Raw genomic sequence first — 22,546 nt, forward strand, 5'->3', positions numbered from 1 at the left:
GGAATGCTGTGTTGTTTTTTCTCCATACATAACACCCCTTGTTATGCCCAAATAGCTCAATTTTAGTTTCATCAGTCCACAGCACCTTATTCCAAAATGAAGCTTGCTTGGCCAAATGTGCTTTAACATACCTCAAGCAGCTCTGTTTGTGCTGTGGGCAGAGAAAAGGCTTCCTCTGCATCACTCTCACTTACAGCATCTCCTTGTGTAAAGTGCCCTACATGGTTGAACAATGTACAGTGACTCAATCTGCAGCAAGATGATGTTGTAGGTCTTTGATGCTGGTCTGTGGGTTGACTCTGACTGTTCTCACCATTCGTCGCTTCTGTCTATCCGAGATTTTTGTTGGTCTGCTACTTCAAGCCTTAAAAGGGCACTACAGCGAAAAACTGTAAAATTTAAAATATGTGCAAACATATACAAATAAGAAGTACATTTTTTCCAGAGTAAAATGAGCCATACATTACTTTTCTCCTATGTTGCTGTCACTTACAGTAGGTAGTAGAAATCTGACAGAAGTGACAGGTTTTGGACTAGTCCATCTCTTTATAGGGGATTCCTGGTCACCCATAATGTTCTGGAAGCAGAATTCTGCATAGCTAAACAGTCTAAATGCCAGTGGGAGGGGCTACATAGCAATATACAATAATATATAGCTATATGAAGTGTTTGATGCCGAAACCAGGATATTTACATAAAAGTGGGTTTTCTAGATAATTTACTACATTCTACTATATGCCACTACAGGGCCTCTTTAAGTGTTTTTTCTTTTTTTGGGGGGACTTATGTGCTGTACATTGACACATTCATGGAGATATCAGTGCTCTGTAGTGGAACTTTATGTGCCAACGGGGTCAGACAGAATGGGAGTATGGTGATAGGTACCCATTATTTGTGCTATTAAATAAAAGCAGCCATAAGTAATAATCATGCCCCCCCCCCTTCCTTCCCACTTTGTGACTCCTACAGCCTTTATGCCAGTCTACTAGTTACCAAATAATAAGCCTGACAACCACAATTCCCTCCCTCCCTTCCATAGCAAGTGTGGCAAAGACTGGGGGCCCTTGTATTGGAACCCTGGTCTCCACCTCCGCCCTGTAGCTGCAGGTGCTGCTACCCCAGTAGTTTCACCACTGAAAACAAGTGCACGTTGAACTAGTATAAACATGTACTTGGGAATTCAATCAGGCCTTCTGCATCCAAAACGTTGGCTGCAAAGTTCTGCTATGGTTTTAATAATGGCTGTCTATGATTAACCGGGCAGTGCATTTCTCTCCTGCTAGGTAAAAGACATTGTGGCTCAGCATACAAAAGAATGGTCAGATTTAATTAGCACGCACGGCGCTGAAGAGCAGGAACTCCGGGACCTCCATTTAAGTCAACAATGCGACCTCCTGAAAAAACTCCTAATAACCGTCCAAGAACAACAGACACAGCAGCTGAAGCTCTCCCATGAGAGGTGAGCGACAAAAATCTATAAACACACCAGCAGACAAATGTCAAGCATGCAAGAATGATAGGATGAGTGCATATTATTGCTGTCTGTATTTCCACTGGGGAGATAATTTGCCCTGGGGACCTCCCTGGAGTTTTGTGGCTTAATAAGGAAAGCTGGTAGTCAGGGTTGGATTTCTGAAAAGACCACACAGGCCTGGGCCTTGGGCGCATGCAGCCCAAGGGGGCAACTGACCATGAAAGAGGGGTTACTACATATGAAAGGGCGGCTGAAAATGGGGAGCAACACAAGAAAAAGGGAAACAGGTGCCCAACAGAGCTCATGAAATGGGAGGGGCACTTCTGCACATGAAGGAAATGCCCCGACATTTTGGACCTAGGGGCATACAAACTATAAATCCGTCCCTGCTGGAAAATGAAGGACCGCAATAACAAGTTGTCATGAAATCTTACTCTATTAAAAAAATAAGTATTACGTTTTCCTGTCTCTTGTAGTCTTTGAGAGATTTACCCAACTTCCTTTCTGGACAGGAAATAGTGAAGGAGTTCTCATATATGGGCACGTTTGACACCAGCAACAGCAATACATATTTATAGTAAATTTATAATGAACGAGGAATTTTCTTTGAAATAATTTGTTTTTTCAATTATCAGTTTGTTTGTTTTTAGTTTCAGTGTAATGTAATTTACCAAACAAAATTTAATTTAATTAACAGAGAAAGCAAGGAGATGAGGGCAAACCAGGCCAAAATCTCAATGGAGAACAGCAAAGCCATAAGCCAGGATAAATCGATCAAGAATAAGGCTGAGCGGGAAAGGTAAGGAGTTTTGGAAATAGCTGTTAATCAACTTAGCACAATGAGGGCTGGTGCACACCAAAACCCGCTAGCAGATCCGCAAAACGCTAGCAGATTTTTAAACGCTTTTTTTTATTTTTATGAGGCGTTTTGCTAGCGTTTTGCGGATTGCTGCTGCGGTTTTCAGTATAGTAGATTTCATATATTGTTACAGTAAAGCTGTTACTGAACAGCTTCTGTAACAAAAACGCCTGCAAAACCGCTCTGAACAGGCGTTTTTCAGAGCGGTTTGCGTTTTTCCTATACTTAACATTGAGGCAGAAACGCATCCGAAATCCAAAAAATGCCTCACCCAGGCATTTTTCGTTTCTGCAAAACGCCTGCCGCTCTGGTGTGCACCACCCCATTGAGATACATTGACCAAGCAGATCCGCAGCCGCAAGAGGATCTGAAAACGCGGAAAAAGCCGCTCGGTGTGCACCAGCCCTAAAAGCAGGATTGTTTTGTTCTTAAAGGGGCACTATGGCGAAAAATTGTAAAATATGTGCAAACAGAAACAAATAAGAAGTACGTTCTTTTCAGAGTAAATTGAGCCATAAATTACTTTTCTCCTATGTTGCTGTCACTTACAGTAGGTAGTAGAAATCTGACACAAGTGATAGATTTTGTCCATCTCTTCATACGGGATTCTCAGCATGACTTTTATTCTTTATTAAGATTTTCCCTAAAAAGGATTTAACCACTTGAGGACCCACCCTTTACCCCCCCTTAAGGACCAGCGCTGTTTGTTTGGATCTGTGCTGGGTGGGCTCTGCAGCCCCCAGCACAGATCCGCGGCCACACAGAGCGATCAGATCGCCCCCCTTTTTTCCCCCCTATGGGGATGATGTGCAGGGGGGGTCTGATCGCTCCTACTTGCAGGCATTTTGCGGGGGGGGGCACCTCAAAGCCCCCCTCCGCGGCGACATTCTCCCCCCTCCCTCTCCTACCTTCTCCCCCGGGAGATCTGGGCTGCACAGGACGCTATCCGTCCTGTGCAGCCAGTGACAGGACGTCCCCTGTCACATGGCGGCGATCCCCGGCCGCTGATTGGCCGGGGATCGCCGATCTGCCTTACGGCGCTGCTGCGCAGCAGCGCCGTACAAATGTAAACAAAGCGGATTATTTCCGCTTGTGTTTACATTTAGCTTGCGAGCCGCCATCGGCGGCCCGCAGGCTATTCACGGAGCCCCCCGCCGTGATTTGACAGGAAGCAGCCGCTCGCAGGAGCGGCTGCTTCCTGATTAATCAGCCTGCAGCTGGCGACGCAGTACTGCGTCGCTGGTCCTGCAGCTGCCACTTTGCCGACGCACGGTATAAGCGTGCGGTCGGCAAGTGGTTAAACAATGATGCTGGCCAGCCTCCCTGCTCACTACACAGTTTTTTGGCAGTTGGACAGAGCAACTGCCATTCACTAAGTGCTTTTGAAAATAAATAAATCCCTGAGAATCAGCTTAATGAGGTAAAAAGCTTGAGTCTTCACCCTTCCAATTTCTTGAAAAACATATGGTGTTAGCTGTTAATTTTATTTGGTTTCATGCTTTAGACCAGTGGTCCTCAAACTATGGCCCGCAGGCCAATTGCGGCCTGCCGAGGCTTTTTCACTGGCCCCCCCAAACACAAAATGTTATAGATGTGGCCCATTGCACCTTTAAGTATCGGCGGCCCGCATATAGAATAGCAGTGCTGGCACAACCCATCTACATAATGTAGAAGCCAGTGAGCAGTCATTCGCTGGCTGCCAATCCAATTCTGCATCAGGTGACATTGCTGTCCAACTGGATGGCTGGTTGTCCACCTGGGTATGCTTCACTGTCTGGTGCACAAAGACGTTCTTCGGGCGCCACATGACTGAATGGCTGCTGCTAGGAGGTCTCCTCTGGGCATGATTGGGGGGAATCAATACCTAGATTTAATGTAAATGTTTTTCACCATCATTTTATGTATGTTCCGGCCCCTCACCAGTCTGAAGTTGATCTGGCCCTTGACTGAAAAGGTTTGGAACCCCTGCTTTAGACCATAGATGAAATTTGAGGTTGCAACGGCACCAGGACCTTGAGGCCCTGAGGAGTCCACATGGGGCCCTCCTCCATCCCATTGCATTAGCTTTCTATTCATTCTGTAGTGGTAATGATGACCTCTGTATGTGATTGAATAGTGGTAATGATTAACAAACCATTCCTCTTCCTCTGGTCACTCATCTCTCACTCTGTTACAGTACATTTTTGGTGGACTGCATCATTCAGTTATTATCCTTACAGCTTTGGCTTTGGTGGGGGGTGCAATGCTACATTTGCATCAGGGCCCACTGTTCTGTAGCTATGCCACTAGTCAATGCTCTACACATTTCTTTAAAGAATACATCTGGCATTTGAAAAATAAACAAAAAAAAAACGGTTTACTTACCTGGGGGCTTCCTTTAGCCCCTGGAAGCTTATGTGTCCCTTGCCACAGCTCGACTCTCAAGCAGTCTACCGGGGTCCCTTCATTGCAGCCGCTGTCACACTGCTCCCGGATATGAGAGTGTGGCGCGGCCACGCACTCATACTTGCATAATAGAGGCCGCCGACTTGTCTGGGTTGGCAGCTGCTATGGAGGGCACCCTGGTACCCTGCCTGAGAGCAGAGCTGTGGCAAGGGACACATTGGCATACAGAGGCTGGAGGAAGACCCAACTAAGTAAAACCTTTTTGTTTTTTTTAAATGCCAGATGTATCCTTTAAAATAGGCTGTGTAAGAATTGGACTGTTTAAAATACATTCTTAGAGCACGTTTCAGACAAAATAATTCACTTCCTGTTTAACTGACCTTAGGCGGAGATAAAGTTTAAATCTCCTGAAAAGCATCCTTTCAGCCTCAAAGGGAAGTGATGTATGGTGAGGGGGTGGATTTATGTAAGAAATCGGATATTGCTGAAAATATTGCATCAACAATGGGATATTAATAAAGACAACAATACCGATTTCTCGTAAGTTCTAGGTGATCTTTTGGCAAAGAAATACACATCAACAACAGTATAAATAAAGTTTATATTGCAAGTGGTATTTGCGATACAGGTACAGATACTGATGAACTACAGAAAACAGCATGTACAGTGAAATCCAACCATATGAACACATAAAGCTTAGGAAACAATGCCCACAATGTATACATTAATATATAACATTAGTGCAGCTTCCCACTAAATCTTCTCCTTACAGCCCACATAACACAGACCCATTTACATCTTACCACAGCCCCCCCCCCCCCCCCCAGCAGATCCAAGAAGCCACTTCTCACCCCCGCAGATTCCAGCAAAAGCCCCCCCACAGCCCATGGTCAAAGACAATATACCCCTTGACTCCACCCCCTCACCATATATCACTTCCCTTTGAGGCTGAAAGGATGCTTTTCAGGAGATTTAAACTTTATTTCCGCCTAAGGTTCGTTAAACAGGAAGTGAATTATTTTGTCTGAAACGTGCTCTAAGAATGGATTTTAAACAGTCCAATTCTTACAGCTGTATGCTTGATTCTCCACATCCTTGTCACGGCCAGATATTTGTATTGATTTACAGTGGCAAGGGGAGGGGGTGGCCACCGGTGCGGGGGGGACAGACCACCTTGGTGCCCATGGACCAAACAGCAGGAATCACTACAATAGCATATGTATATGAATTTTTGATGTAGCACAAGATCTGCAGCATTCACTGTTTTTTACAGTATATGTGAGCAATGCCATTTTATATCTGGAATGGTAATATTTACAGATGGAATGTTAATATTATTATTATTGTCATGGTGCTCATCGAGCTATGAGGGAATTTATGCTCTTTTCATCTCTCATAGGCGAGTGAGAGAACTGAACAGCAGCAACACAAAGAAATTCTTGGAAGAGAGGAAAAGAGTAAGTAGCTATGAGTCACTGTCTCATTCTCTCGTGCATGTAGATTTCATGCTGTGCCCTTATTTATCGCATGAGCCATCTTGCAGGCCTGCCAGGCCTCCTACACCACACACAGATCCAGATCCATAGGCAGGTCTAAAGCTTCAGTACACTCTTGTTTGTTCTCAAGTATCTTATTTACAGAACAGCCATTTATGGGGGAAAGTGATGTTTATCAGAAATCACTTGTAGGAGTGGGCTCATTTAAGTGTCCAGGGAGGTGGTGAAATGCATAGGTGGGCAGAACAGTGCCACCAGCAGTCTGTGATTGTCACACACCAGACTGCAGCCCACACCTGTGAAGATGGACAGAGCACTTCTGAACGGGATACGTCCTTGCAGTTTATGGTCCACAGGCCTAGCTTTGAAAACAATGAAGGGTAAGAAACAAAAGAGGGACACTGAGAGCCCTATATAGTGTAGTAAGCACTGGTAAATTAACTCACCTAATTGCACTTTCCAGTCGGGATCTCAATGGTTATAGTGTTGTCAGGTGACCCGCCATCAGTAGATGTCAGCGTCAGTTAAACCTATCCTAACTCACTGTTCGCAACTCTGCAAGGAGGAAGAGAAATGCGGCACGATATGGTAAGGTTTACCCACTCTTAGCCTAGGCTTTGACAAACCTCCAACCACTTGAAACTAGCAAGACCTTATAGCAATTTAACAGGACAAGTTCCAATCAAGACAGGCCTTGCCATGGTCGACCAAAGATGTTGAGTGCACGTGTTCAGCATCATGTCCAGAGGTTGTCTTTTGCAAATAGACGCATGAGTGCTGACAGCATTGCTGTAGAGGTTGAAGGGGGGGGGAGGGGCAAGCCTGTCTGTGCATATGCCGCACATTGCATCAAATTGGTCTGCATGGTTGCATCCCAGAAGGAAGCCTTTTTAAAGATGATGCACAAGAAAGTCTGTAAACAGTTTGCTGAAGACAAGCAGACTAAGGACATGGATTTCAAGAACCATGCCCTGTGGTCTGATGGTTCAGATGGTGTCAAATGTGTGTGGCGGCAACCAGGTGAGGTGTTTAAAAACAAGTGTGTATTGCCTACAGTCAAGCATGGTGGTAGGAATGTCATGACTTGGGACTGCATAAGAGTTGCAGGAACTGTGAATCTACAATTCATTGAGGGACCTTGAATGCCTCCATGTACTGTGACATACTAAAGCAGAGGATGATCCCCTCCCTACGGACACCAAGTCGTAGGACAGTAATGACAACAACCCCTAACACACCTCCAAGACGACCACTGCCTTGCTAAAGAAACTGAGGGTAAAGTCGCTAAACTATCCAAGCATGTCTCCAGATCTAAACCCTAATGAGCATCTGTGGGGCAACCTCAAACAGAAGATGGGGGCCACAATAGAAACATTGTGTGTGTGGGGGGGGGGGGGGGTTGCTAAAAGTGAAACTACACACACTAAGGCTAACGTTTACTTGACCACCATTGCCCTGCATTGTTTACCACTGCCATTTTCTATAGTAGGCAGTGTAGTGTGGTGTTTGTGTGTCCCTCTCGCCTATGCCAATGTCACTGTATTCCGGCTATAAATGTGTCGGTGCTGTGTGGTTCTAGCAGTATGGCTCCTGTGAAATAAGACTAAATGGCTCACAAGCTAACCTCACTGTGTTGTTTTGTTTTGGGGTTTTTTGTGTGATTTTTTTTCTCCCCAATTTTAGGTTTAGGTGAGATTGAGCATTGCTCCATTATCTATACAATGGTTACATTCCCTTTCCCGATGCTTTCTCAGACATATGTCCTCCTCCATCCCTCCGATCGATATGTAGTAACCCTGAATGTTTTACAGAATGTAACAACACAGGAAATTGTGCTGTGAATTGTTGATGAAGAACAAGAATAGATGTAGAGTGAAGAGTAATGTTTCAGCTCATGTTTCCATGACAACCACCAGAGCCTGTCAGTATTCTGCTCCGACGATATCTCTTCACTGACATTTCTAACAGCGAAATAACAGAGTACAGCAGCATTAAAGAAAACAAAATAAAACAATTATCCAATTACAAAAACTATGACATTTAAAGAGACAGCGTTAGTCAAAGCAAAAATAATTTTTTTCCCCTTTAACCACATCAGCATGTCCTTTTACGGTAATTTAAAAACTCCCACTCTCTGGTCCTGCGTTTCGTTCCTCTCAACTTAATTTCAGTGCTGCTGTAACAATAAGTTACAGCATAGCAAATCAAGGATCTGCTAATTCCTTCCATAGGATAAATATATACTAGTCACTAGGCCTGTTTAATAATGGGCGCTAGATTGTACAGTACCTTACAGCCGTGCGCTGTGCAGTACGGATTTGGCACACACAGGCTTAGGTGGACATAGACACCTGCTTTTTTATTAGCTAGGATATCTATACAGGTAGTTCCCAAATTACAAACACAGGACTTACAAATGGTCTACCGATACTAGCAGCCTGGAAATGTGAAATTTGATTCTGTGGGAGCAAGTGAAATTTTTTTTAAAATTGAAAGAACAAGAATTACATTTTGCTGCAATAAACTGAAGGCACAGGGGGGCAAAGATGACGCAGTGGGGGGGGGGGGGGGGGGCAGAGGGTGACACTGAAGGCACAAGGGAACAGAGGTAACACAGATGTGGATAGTGGAAGCACAGGGCTGCACAGGGGAGGGACAGAGGACAGAGGCGGAACAGTGTTTCTATCTATGGACAGATGCAGGTTAAGAGCAAACATACAGTCCCTATCTCATTTGTTAAATGGAAGGGAGAGATGACGTTGCTGATCGCTGCAGGTGCCTGTGGAGGAGTTAAGCTGCCACTTTTGCTGCGAATTGTTCTGCACCGAGCTGGGGGAACACAGTACAGGGAGTCCTCAACATCACGACTGGTCAGCAGTCATTTTTTAAGTTGGGGACTTCCTGGATTCAGTCCATTAGATGCAGTGACTTTTTCTCCCCACTTTTGGAGGAGAAAAATTGTGTCTTATAGTCCAAAAAGTATGATAAATCTACGGTGTATTGCGTGATTATGTATGCATGCTTTCCAAACATCCTCTTGTGCTTTCATTAACTAAAACATACTTATTCAAGATTGTTAACATATGATTTTTGTTTTTGTTTTTCAATTTAAGGATGGGTAGAGGGGAGGAAGAGCTGCCACTTCCTCCCCGCACATATTTAATGTCAGAACGGGGCTGCAGGCCCCCTGGATGGTGCTGTGTGCTAGTCAAACAGCACCAGGAGCAAAATCTATTAAAAATATCGGGGACTAGGTCAGGGGTACTTTAAAGCTGAAATATCGCAAATACCTTCTAATTTAAGACGACAGGTCTCTTTTAGCGCCTTATACTTCCCTAGTGGTTTTGGATCACCATGAGCTTTCTGGGTATTCTGCAGTACTGGTCCAAGCCCTATCCCACAGGGCCACTGATGAGTATGAAACAGGCTGTATGCATGTTGGGTTGAGGTGGCTCTGTGAAATGTATAAGCTGATAGGCTCACTATACACCAGTGGTTCTGGATGTGAGCCTGGCTTCAGGGGCAAAAAGAGTCGATTTGCCTATTCAGAATCAGAATCGTTTATTGCGCCAAGTACAAACGGGGGGTTGTACCTGGAATTGGTTTTGGCTCATACAGGTTCTGGGAGGATGGGGGGGGGATAATGTCAGAAAGCCAAGAGCTGAGGCTGCCATACTACGGCACCACCAGTCGCACTTGGCAATCGTGTTATCCTTAAGGAGACATCGGGGGGGGGGGGGGTTAGACAGAGGGAGGTGAAGGTTCAGCAGTGCTGACCCAGTTCTTCAGACATACTCAGGCACCAAACAATGCACTAGCTGAAGCACTTGGAGACTAAAATACAAGAAAAAACGAGAACCCAATATGGTGTAGTATGTTAAAGACAATTGGTAAGTGGTTTAGTGAGAGAATTTATACTCACAAACATGGGTTACCATTCAGGCAACCACTCAATAGGCAGGTGAGGAGATTAGACCTGTCCTCACTCAGGATTAAGAAGTCGCTCTCTGTAGTAAAGAAACAAGAAGGGGTAGCACTCCCCTCCACCAGGAGTGGACACAGAGTATTTGTATGTAGAACAGAGGGGCCAGCAGGATAAAAGTCAATAACATTTTTAATAATTTCTTGGAGGAAGTGGTGGGCTTGCCTCCCAAAAGCAGACACGAGATCCTGTCTTCATATAAATCAATACATTTATTATACGGTACCCCAAAAACAGTGCAACGCGTTTCGCAGACCCAGCCCGCTTCATCAGGCAATAAACGTGGGGACAAAACTGTAGACAAGAGACAGTACATTATGCTATAGTAAATTCTGCAGTTACAAATTTGCATATCAATATATTGCATATCATAAAGCATACCATATGAAAAATTGCTTTATATAATGAAACATGCCATCTCCACGAAGCAATTTTTCATATGGTATGCTTTATGATATGCAATATATTGATATGCAAATTTGTAACTGCAGAATTTACTATAGCATAATGTACTGTCTCTTGTCTACAGTTTTGTCCCCACGTTTATTGCCTGATGAAGCGGGCTGGGTCTGCGAAACGCGTTGCACTGTTTTTGGGGTGCCGTATAATAAATGTATTGATTTATATGAAGACAGGATCTCGTGTCTGCTTTTGGGAGGCAAGCCCACCACTTCCTCCAAGCAATTATTAAAAATGGTATTGACTTTTATCCTGCTGGTGCCTCTGTTCTACATACAAATATTTGGTGACTAAAAAATGAATTGACTGTGAGAACCATTATGAGCTGTTTTATCTTTTTGTTTTTCTTTATTTGTTTTTTTTAAAGCTTGCAATGAAGCAGTCGAAGGAAATGGACCAGTTGAAAAAAGCCCAGTTGGAACACCTGGAAATGATAGAGAAGCAGAATGAACAGGTAACTGGAGTCCTGAGATAGTCAGCACTTTACCTGTGAAGACAGTGCTTGGCAATTTAGTACATACCTTTTAATTTTAGTTTACTGTACTTATACTTAAGTTTGCTAAAAGTCTCTTAACCACTTCCGGGCTGTGTGGCTCTGGCCCCTTAAAGGACTTCCGAGGAGAAAAAATAAATCTAGTTTAAAGAGGAACTCCAGTGAAAATAATGTAGTAAAAAAGTGCTTCATTTTTTACCATAATTATGTGTAAATGATTTAGTCAGTGTTTGCTCATTGTAAAATCTTTTCTCTCCCAGATTTACATTCTGACATTTATTACATGGTGACATTGTTACTGTGGGCAGGTTATGTAGCTGCTCCTAGCTGTTTTGGCTGTTACAGACAGCTGTAAACAGCTAATTCCTGTCTGTGAACCTTGTTACATTGTGGCAGTTTGCCCAGAGTACCGTGGTCCCAGAGCTTCTTGTGGGAGGGGTTTCAGCACAAAATCAGTCATACAGCCCCCCTGATGGTCTGTTTGTGAAAATCATTATATTTCTCATGTAAAAGGGGGTATCAGCTACTGATTGGGATAAAGTTCAATTCTAGGTTGGAGTTTCTCTTTAACTTCCCTGGGGTTTCTTCCAGCCTCCAGAAGTCATTTGGGTCCCTCACTGCAGCTCCGGTCTTCTCTGGCAGCCTAGGTCTCTTTCATATTAGATAACGCGTTCAGGAGCCCTTTCCTGCACACGTTAAATAGGCTGCGGTGTGTCATCGGGATGTTGCAGTGCGACACTGAGTAGCGGTGGTAGTAATTAATTACCCGACGGGAAAACGCTGATTCCCGACGATAAAATGCTCCCGCGTGCGTCATACCGCAACGCATCGAAATGTAGCGTCGGGTGTGAAAGGTAAAATGAAAGTCTATTGACTTTCATTTTACCTTGGTGAACGCAAAGTATCGACTTTGCATTAAAACGCTGAAAATGGGCTCTAGTGTGAAAGAGCCCTATGGATTGCTGACCCTAATGGGTCGGCATCTTCTGCGTATGCGCCTGCGTATGAACACGCCCACATTATAGGGAGCATACTGCGCCTGTGTCAGTACTACTGTGCAGGCGCAGTACACTCCCGGTGACATGAGTGTGTTCTGGCGAAGGGTGGACACCGACCCATTGAGGGTACTAGCATGTGTGCATTACTTTTCAAACCATAGGACAGACTGACAAAATTTTATGTTGTGAATTATTTCACCTTATAACCCCACAGTTTGCCTCCCCTTGGGCCTGATGACTAGTTACCATAGTAATGTTTGCATGACTCATACTGTGGGTTGTGCTGATTGGACATTAGGCTGTACTCTGCTGGCATGAGCACTGTTAAAATTGCTGTGCATGGCGGTATTACTGGCATTTACTGTAGTGTATCAGGGTCTTTGTCTGTCTTGTAACTCATGATTTACCTCATCTTGGCCCTTATTCAATTAACTTTTCTCCTGAATTTTTTGCAGGACATCATTTTTCATCTTAACTACAAAATAACTTTTCAGCACATACATGCAAACGTACTTAGGTAGTAGGTGAAAATTTAGTGCAGTAATAGGTTAAGTGAATAGGAATTTGGGAAGGTGTTCAGTAAAATCAGCTGTTTTCTGCATTATCGTATGCGGTAATGCTTAGCGAATTGAGGCCAATGTGTAAAATCAGGAACTAGCACAACTTGTGTACACAACTCACACGTTGCTTGTATGTAACGTATGGAGAGAACTTTAGCCTGTATGGATAGTTGCACAGCTTCACAAAGTCTTCTTGAAAATGAAAACTTCAGTCACAGAAGTAATACTAATTTGCAGCAATTTCTGCGTTTTGCTTACTGTATTTGCCTTTTAGTTCTGTTTTGGGTGAAAGCAGACTAAGGTTTTCTTGCAGCTACTTCCCTGGAGAGAACTGTGAATCGTATGGATGATTCAGCTCCACACCTTCCAGGTGTAACAGGAACATTGCATGTTGGGCAGATTTTCCCATGAATGTGTCTCAGTGTACCTGTTTGGATGACGTGTGTTCAAGAGACTCTAACAAAATTTTCAGCCTTATTTCTTCTATCTTTTAAGTTTCTATACCTGTTCTAATGTGCTCTGGCTTACTGCAGCCTTTTCTAGTTGCACTGTCTCTGTAATACTGTATATCTAATCTTCTTTTCTTTGTCAAGCTTTGTCGACCCAGAGAGGAATGCACTGCCTCTGCTGTGATAGGGAGAAATTATGCACGCCCCCTGCAGGTTCTGTGTGTGTGCTTTGTTTATTAGTCACAGACAGGTCTCTGCTCTCAGTTTTCTGAGGCTGAAGGGGGAAGGAGCTGCTGCCTGTCACATGCTAATCCCAGACTGGAGTGCAGATAATTCACTATGTAATAAAAACTTGTAGTATACTGTAACATGAAATAGATATATACACAAACATCACTTCCATGTTAGCGACCATATTTCTTGTTTGTAAACACTGCCCAAAACTGGCGATTAAAAGCCAGGATTACGGCAGGGAGAAACGGTAAAGAGGGACCCAGGAGATCACAGTGACTCGATTGGTCTGTTTTTTATTGTACAAATCGGACAGTAAAGATTCTTTTTCAGCTTGAATATGGGTAAAGAGAAAGCATGTGGTTAATGCTGGGTACACACCATACAATTGTCTGGCAGATTTACCTGCCAGATCGATTATTTCCAACATTTCCAGTGTGAATTTCGATCATTTTTCCAATCGATTTTTGATTTTACATTCGATTCCACTGCATTTGATTTTCCAATCTCTTTCTGATCTATTTTCACAGAAGTGAACGGAAATTGATTAGTAAAACGATAGGAAAATCAATCAGAAAATCAAATTGATCAGAAAATCGATCGACATTCAGATTGGAGAAGTTGGAAATAATCCATCTGGCCAGAAAATAGTATGCTGTGTCTCTAGTATTAGATGGACTTGTTTCTATTGGAAGAAAGGTTACTGTAAATTATTATTTTAGATTTTTTGCACAAGTGAAGCAAAATAAAACTGAACAGTTGGCCCTCATTTCACAGCACAGAAAAATCTATCACCTACTTTTCAAGTGTGCATGTGTAAACAGCTTTCATATCACAATACTGTATATGTGCTAACAGGTTGTTGTTTTTTTGTTTTTTGCCAAGAAACTATTTTGTTAGTAAAAAGTTTGTTAGGAGCATTAACCATTGAACTTAAAGGGAATCTGAAGTGAAAATAAACTTATGATATTATGAATTGTATGTGTAGAACAGAAAGAAAGAAATAGAACATAAGTAGCAAAGGGAAGAGTCTCTTGTTTTTTCTAGTACACGAAGAGCTAAATAACTTCAGTTATCTAGTGTATGCAACCCCAGCTTGGGTCGGAGACAGTCCTATTTTCTAGAGCACTTATACATCAAAGAAACGGTGAAAAACCGCTTCAGATAAGGTGTTACTGCAGGGGAGTTCAAAGGGTCATTAGCTCTGCTCTTTTTCATAGTTTAAAATACTGAGTGTTGTTTGTAGTTGCAAATATGACAGAATGATCCAATGTTGTAAAATAAAAATAAAAATAAAAAAGCTATATAACTGAAAATAAAAATAAGAGACTCTTTTCTTTCTTATTAATATTCTATTGATTATCCGTACTATACATACAATTCATTATATCACAAGGTTTTTTTGTTTGTTTTATCTTCACTGTCACTGTCAAAAATTCCTAAGGCTAAGTTCACAGTGGGACATTGTGTTTCGTTGCAATGCAATGGATCTTGACAGTGGTGCCACTCATTATGCTTGCATTGCATCTGGGACAGTGAAGCATACATGCAGTGAACAGTATGCTTCATCTAGTGCGTTACCATATTGCATCCCATTGTACCACATGGTACGAAGAGACCGTTACACCTCACCACTGTGAATGCCCAACACACCTTGCATACTGTGAACGTCACATAGGTGCTGCATTCACAGTGCAGTAAGTCTCGCTACGAAGCAGCCATTACAGTGCACCACTGTGGGCGGGGCCTAAGCCTGCCTTAAAGGAACAGTGTGGAAGAGGGATTTCATCTGTAACATGTAGAGTTAGGGTTCCATCTCCTCCCTTTAAATACCGGCACATATGAATTATTCATGCCTTGTGGCTAATTGGATGCAGTTTGGGCACTGATTGGGCTTGATTCTGTAAAGCGTGATAACTGCTATCACAGCAGTTATCACGCAATCGGCTGCACGCAGTGCTTATCACGCGAACAGTGTTAGTTTACGTGATAAGCGAAGGTTATCGTGCGATCGCATGCACGTTTCACCTGTATAATTCATATGTGCCGGTATTTAAAGGGATGAGGTGGCAACCCTGTGTAGAGTACACATACAGGGTCAGGGGTAGTGATGCTCATTGTATGGCATCTCGTGGAAAGACATGCGAGCAATGTGTGATCAGCTGACAGATCTGCAAGTCTCTATTTTGCTGTAAGAACTTTCTGCTTTAGCACATGGTCATGACCAGCAAATCAGAGCCTTACAAATCTATCACCGGATCTGTTTGATCACATGCTTCTTTCAAGTTCTCAAAGACATCAGCTTCATTAGTTACATAGCATAAGTACATGCATGACTGTAGTTGCTAGTCCAAGACCTTGAAGAGAAAATGATACAGCGGTTCCAACCCTGAAGGATTCATAAAAGTAAGTAGTTTAATTTAGGTGAGGCGAACTTCAGAGGGTTTTATGTTAGTCTGAAGCGAAAATGAAAAATAAAAAAAAAGATACTCACCTAAAGGGAGGGAAGGCTCTGGGTCCTATAGAGCCTTCCTGTCCTGTTGTTCCTGCACTGGCTTTGATCGCTCAGACACTGCTCTCTTCCGCTTTGGGTGGGCTTTGGAAGTTTTCGGGAGCACTCGGGCACCCAAAGACAGGCTGCTCCATACTGCGCACATGCGAGCACCCTCTCTCGTGCACTCGCGCATGTGCGCAGTACAGAGCCACGTGTATTTGGGAGCACTCGGGCTCCCGAAGACTTCCCAAGCCTCCCACTTTGGGCGATTTAAAAGGAGGAGCCTGCGGGGGAATGAGGAGAGGACCAGGAAGGCTCTGTAGGACCCAGAGCTTTCCCTCTCCTTAGGTAAGTTTTAGTTTTTTTGTTTTGTTTTTTTTATTTGACCTTCAGATTCTCCAAAGTGTATCTGAGACAATAGGGAAAACAATTAAACATAACTGGGGCTTCTTCCAGCCTCCTCCTGGCTGATTGGTCCCTCTCTGTCCTCCCAGGCCTCCTGGATCCTCAGCTAAGCGGCCCGATAAATCCGCCAGTCGGGTCCAATTGGTGCTGGTGCAGTCCGGCTGTGCATGCTCCCCTGTGGCACTCTGTGTCTGCGTAAGTAATACTGCAACGGGAGCACAATAGGCTGCGCATATGCAGAATAGGAGCACAATGGCCCGCGCAAACGCAGTCGTCGTTCCCCGACTGGAGGAATTGCCAGGCTACCTATCGGATGATCCAGACAGCCTGGGAGGACAGCGTGGGACCAATCAACCTCAGGGGGGCTAGAGGAAGACCCAGGCATGTGTGTATATATATATATATATTTTTTTTTTGGGGGGGGGGGGGATACGTCTCAGGTTTCCTTTAATTTATGAACAATTGGGCTTTTTTTGGTGTATTTATGGTAAAGTTTATTTAAATGGCGTTAGAATGAGGTCATGCATTCATAATACTACCATGTACTATGTATGAGATCATTAACTAGCTTTGGTTTATTCCTGCTTATTCCTGCTTGAATAACTAAGCGAAGGTGTACAGTATGGTACTATCGGCTCAGTCCGTAAAGCCTTACTGCATGCAGTAAGGCAGAAAACAGCTGATTTTACCAGTTTGATATTATTACAGATGTGTAATTTAGATGGGAGTTGCATACTTGTGTCTCTAGACTAAGCCTTTCTCCTTGAAAGAATCTTATGTCATAGGCCATTGCTTATAACTCATTTATTTACAATGCCACAGGGATTAATGACTCACTAGGGGTGTCCAATTAGGTTGTTGAGCAGAACCAGGAAGACGTCCTAGGCAACAGGAACCTTCTGCTAAATACACTGCAGCGAATTTGCTTCCGAGCATAAAAGGCAAATGCAGATCATCATTTTCAACACGTCAAAAAAGTATGAAATAAAGATAGTGAGCAGAGACATGCAAATCATTTGCCTCTATAGGATGAGACTTATTTATACACAAGAATATTTCCAACTTGCATACAGCCATACACAGTCTGGATTTTAATCGCTTGAGTCTTGTGCTCTTTTCACAGCAGGGGTGTACCGTATATACTCGAGTACATGTCTAGACATTTAGGTACGACTCCCTAAATCAAAGTATAGGGGTCGACTTATACATGAGTCACCGGCAACACTGAGCACACTGAGTAATGTGTGTACTATTAGTGACATTCCCATTTGCAGCAATTGACACTTTCTTGATAAAGGAAATGCCAAGAAACCACAGGTCTGAAAGTCCTGGCCACAACAATTAACAAGGAAAGGGGCCGGGGGGGGGGGGGGGGGGGAATAATGGGCTTGAGGAAAGGGGGTGAATAATTGTTGCACTTGGGGGCCTAGAGGAGGTATTGACTGCACATAAGGGACAGGAGGGGTTAATGACTGCAATACTGTATGCAGTGCATTCATTAACCCCTCCTGCTCCCCAAGTGCAGCCATTACGTTTGCTGGGTAGACTTATACTTGAGTCAATCGAAAATTCCAGCTTAAAGGGAACCTAAACTGAGAGGGATATGGATGTTTCCTCTTTAACAATACCCGATTGCCTAGTAGTCCCACTGATCTCTTTGGCTGCAGTAGTGGCTGAATCACAAACCTGAAACAAGCATGCAGCTAATCCAGTCTGACTTAAGTCAGAGCACCTGATCTGCATGCTTGTTCAGTGGCTGTGGCTGAAAGTATTAGAGACACAGAATCAGCAGGAGAGTCAGGCAACTGGTATTATTTTAAAAGGAAAATCCATATCCTTCTCAGTTTAGGTTCCCTTTTACGAGGGTCAAATATTGGGGTCGACTTATACTCAAGGTCAACTTGTAATCGAGTATATATGGTCATTACAACAGCCCCTACTCAGTAAAATTCTGATGAGACCCCCATTGCCCGTACAATATCCTCCCATTGGCCACTGCTCATGAAGTGTGGTGTACAAATGTGTTGCTCTTCCATGCATTATTCAGGCTTTTATTTTTATTTGCTCCATATCATGCTGTGTAATTTTGACATTGTTTATTGTTTTTGTACAAACAGCTTGTGAAATCGAGCCATGCAGTGTCTCAATCACAAGGTATGGCTGCCATTCTTCATCTACCTTAATTCATTTGCTTATCCTTTTAAGACAGTTGTTTTCTGTGTTTTACTTTACATGTTCAGCATGCATTTATTGATATGATAAACCCCTGCTAAATGCTGTTAAGCTAAACCAGTGCTGTCCTAATGGCAGCCCATGAGGTCATATTCGCCCCGCGAGAGCTCTTACTGTGGACCGTCTGTTTGCTGTGTCACTTCCCCGTTCTCTCGATACTTCTGCTAGGCACACCTATTGATCTCTGCGTGGCTCCACCCCCTGAAGCCAGGACATCTGCTCATTCCAGACCAAGACTCCCAGGAGCTTGGCCCTCTATTTCCACAAAGTTGGACAGCGCTAAGCTGAACTATTGGGGTTTGTCGCACATAGCACACTACCTAGGTAATGTGCTATAGATTTTAGCTTGCCAGACACTACGAGAACTAATACACAGTGACCCTAAGGGACATATATAATTGAATCACTAGCCATTTAAATTATACAGTAGGTATTTACACTATTTAAATATTTACTTAAAGTTGACTCGAGGTGAAGAGATAGACAACTGTATTTATCCTCCTACTCTTAAAAAGTATTTTTTTAGATATCCAACAGCTTTATTTTAAGCTTAAAAAGTAGATCTCTGCTCAATGTCACAGTTTTTCAAGTGTCCCAGAGCTAAAATATATGAACTATTGACCTTTTGTACCTATCCTCCGCACCCCTGAAACTGCCCTCTGCCAGGAAAAGGCGTTATGGCTGTGCTTCCTTATCAGTGAGGGTTATGCTATAGTCCGACTAGGTCCTGAGTGGAGAGAAATTGTCACTTGCATACCTGAATTATTTATCTCTTTTAGACAGAAAAATAAAAAAGGAACACAGCCTAGTAATTGATATGCTTAGCTCTGTACATATACATGTCTATATCATCGTGTCGTCTCAGGTGCACTTTAAAACAAATAACATTTTGCTTTGATTTATTGACTATGAATGTATTTATTATATAATTATATACATATTTTTCTATGCATGCTTTCTTTGTTTTGAATTGAGTTGCTTTTGAGTGCAAATATAACTTCCATTTCAACCTGCACACTGAAAATCCATTTTCCGATTCCGTTTCCGATTCCGATTTTCAATTCCGATTTTCCCTGAATACATTCAACAGTAAAACAGATCCAAAAACGCAGCATGCAGTAAAGATTAAAAATTGGAATCGGATGTAAAAACCGATTAAAAAGCGTAATCGGAATTGCATGCAGTGTGCAGGGAGCCTTATACAGACAAATGCATATAATAGTTTCCCCTGCCCCACAGAGCCCTGCAAGACACTCAGTGTTACCTCCTTCTGAAAGGTCTTATTGCAAACTCCGCCCTGCCATGTGCCACTTGGCAGCAAAGATGATCGCCAAAAAAGCAAGAAAGCCCCTTTAAATAACATATTAAATAAATTAAGCAACAGAACCTTATATTAATTTCAATCCAGATGTCCTTTAGTCTACTTTACACATACTGTGGTGTGTAGCAGGGTGGTATGCTCCCCATCGCAGTGGCCATTAGTCTCAATGAGATTGGCCACAGTACCCGCAGTAGGACGCAATACAAGGGAAGTGCTCATGGCAACGCTGAGACGACAGACTCTGCAGTGCGTTACCGCATGATACGAGCAGTACCCTGTGGCAGTGATTTGTATGGGAGTCTATGCCACCACAACAAAGTGGTGTGGTGCAGATGCGTAAATCGGGGAAAAAACTGTGGTGTACTTCCTGTCAAGCAGGGAGCAAGTCACTGTTAGGGTGTCGGCTCTATGAATATTACCCTGTCAGTGCACTCTGCCGCAGTGTAATATGAAAGGCAGAGTAGCATGGTGGGACTGTCCTGCCCTGGGCTCTCTCCACAATAAATGTGACGCAGAACGATCACTCCACACTAAATGTGAAACCAGCCTAAATGTGAAACTCCACTTATGCTTAAAGGACAAATATCGATTAAAGCAACTTTTTTTAATTTTGTATATTAGGGCACCTCAGGCACATAACTAGAAATCACTCCCCCCCTGCAAAACTTTGCATGGGGCCCACTCCCCCTGCACACTGAAGAGGGACTGTCTACATATCTTTGTATGATTCGTTATCAGTGGCTGAGCAGATGCAGTCATTAGAACAATTGTGCAGAGTGCAGAAAGTTTTTTCTTTCCTTGCCTTTAGTTGTCAGTCTTTCAGGACATGCCTGCGACTGCATCCCTTGCAGGGTCTATAGCTAAGGCCCTTCTGCACACTTTGACACAAGTACTAGGAGCAATGTATTTCCTTACACAGCTCTGTGCTGTAAAATCACCCAGATGCCTCCAGATACCAAAGGTGTCCGCTCTGCAGGACCAGACCATGTTCCTGCACAGGGGGGCTATCAACTCCTCAGTGTACAGTCTAGTAACCACCTAGCTGAAAGAATTAGGTGGTGGTGAAGGGTTAAGTTTCCAGCTATGTGTGTTTATTGTCTTCACTTATCTGACTGGTAAAAAGACATACTGATAATGTCTTTGCGAACAATTTTCCCCTCCCTCCCAGCATAGACAGCACAGAGCAGCACGACCTTTGAACGTTTCATGCTGCAGAGCCAGAAGAGTAACACAAGCAGCTAGTCAGGAGTAGTGTATACAGTCCCTGACTGCTAGTTATATTACAGCACATCTAGCCACCTGTTGCCTCCTCAGATCAGCCACCTCCTCAGACTTTCTTGCATGCTGTGACACAGTAAAGTACAGTATATATGTGAGCTGTCTGTGGAGTGAAGGGTGATATTAAAGCAGATAGAGAGAACTGTGGGAATAAATAAAGTGCCCTAGCACTAGTGGTAATGTGAACCCTAATACAGAGTATTACAAAAAATATTTTTTTTATCGATAGTTGTCCTTTAATTCTAAGCTTGAAAACAAGTGCTTATTGTCAGTTTTGAAGATTCTTAGCTGGCCACTGACTTAACGTAGATTTGGAACACTTACACATGTCTACAGCATATTTGTTTGTGAAAGTGAAATTCCACTTTTATTCTTTATAAAGATATTTCCTGAAAAGGATTTAAACAATGATGCTGGCCAGCTTCCCTGCTCGCTTCACAGTGTTTTGGCATTTGGACAGAGCAACTGCCATTCACTAAGTGCTTTTGAAAATAAATAAATCCCTGAGAATCCCCCTATGAAGAGATGGACTAGTCCAAAACCTGTCCCTTCTGTCAGATTTCTACTACTTACTGTAAGTGACAGCAGCATAGGAGAAAAGTAATTTATGGCTCATTTTACTCTGGAAAAAAAATGTACTTCTTATTTGTCTATGTTTGCACATATTTTAAATGTTACAATTTTTCGCCATAGTGCCCCTTTAAGAAGAGATAAATGTCATTTCCTTTCACATTATTGCATGATGGTGACCTTTTCTCTTTGACATGAGGTCACAGAATTGATTTATAACAAAGGACGTCTATTCTGGTAGATCATAACACAGCACAGATGGGTCTTGTAGCACGGCTAAGCAGCCTGCCATGTATGCTTTTCTGATGATATCTCCTTCCAACTCTAGGCAAAGGAAATCCAACGGATGGCCAAACTGGAAACCGAGATGGGCCGCAGGCCAGCAACAGTTGTGTGAAGCTGCAAAATGCCAACTGAAGTCAAGCAATCTTACTGTCCCTTCAAGAACACTGTAAATTTAACGACCACAAACACTGAATTTCGAGTGTGCTCTTATGTTATTCCCTGTTTGTCTTGGCAAGATTTTAAGACTGGCATTTTTCCCTTTAACATTCTGAGCACTGCACTATTTATGATAAAGAACTATAATAATTATACAGTTATAAAGAAAGAAAGAAAGTATTTTTTATTAATACGAAGTATGTTAATATTCTATTATTATTATTATTTGCAAATATTTTAACTTTTTTAAGTGATTTTTTTAAAGCTATTGCCAATGTAGCAACATAAATAGACTTAAGGGTGAATTTTGATCTTTTTTGTACTGATAGCTGCAACACTGTTACACTTGTGGAGGTTGTGAAGGATTATGGGTAAGCGAAACTTAGATTTAAAAAAAAAAAAGGTCTGCTGTATCACTG

General features: G+C 42.9%; 1 protein-coding gene across 15 annotated transcripts in view; it reads left to right on the plus strand.

Annotated features, from left to right (window-relative positions):
• PLCB4 (phospholipase C beta 4) overlaps positions 1-22,175 on the plus strand; it is a 459,946-nt gene extending 437,771 nt beyond the window's left edge. For 14 of the 15 annotated variants that reach the window (XM_068232509.1, XM_068232508.1, XM_068232514.1 and 11 more), the window contains 6 exons: positions 1,284-1,459; positions 2,172-2,273; positions 6,118-6,175; positions 11,023-11,109; positions 18,403-18,439; positions 22,015-22,175. In XM_068232509.1, coding sequence (XP_068088610.1) covers positions 1,284-1,459; positions 2,172-2,273; positions 6,118-6,175; positions 11,023-11,109; positions 18,403-18,439; positions 22,015-22,103 — 549 coding nt within the window. In that variant the 3' untranslated portion in view covers positions 22,104-22,175. Of the gene's footprint in view, positions 1-1,283; positions 1,460-2,171; positions 2,274-6,117; positions 6,176-11,022; positions 11,110-18,402; positions 18,440-22,014 lie in introns of those variants that run through there. The other variant, XM_068232525.1, reaches the window with a different exon arrangement.
• The last annotated feature ends 371 nt before the right edge of the window (positions 22,176-22,546 follow it).

This window comes from Hyperolius riggenbachi, chromosome 4, assembly GCF_040937935.1.
Source record: "Hyperolius riggenbachi isolate aHypRig1 chromosome 4, aHypRig1.pri, whole genome shotgun sequence".
Taxonomy (NCBI): Eukaryota; Metazoa; Chordata; class Amphibia; order Anura; family Hyperoliidae; genus Hyperolius; species Hyperolius riggenbachi.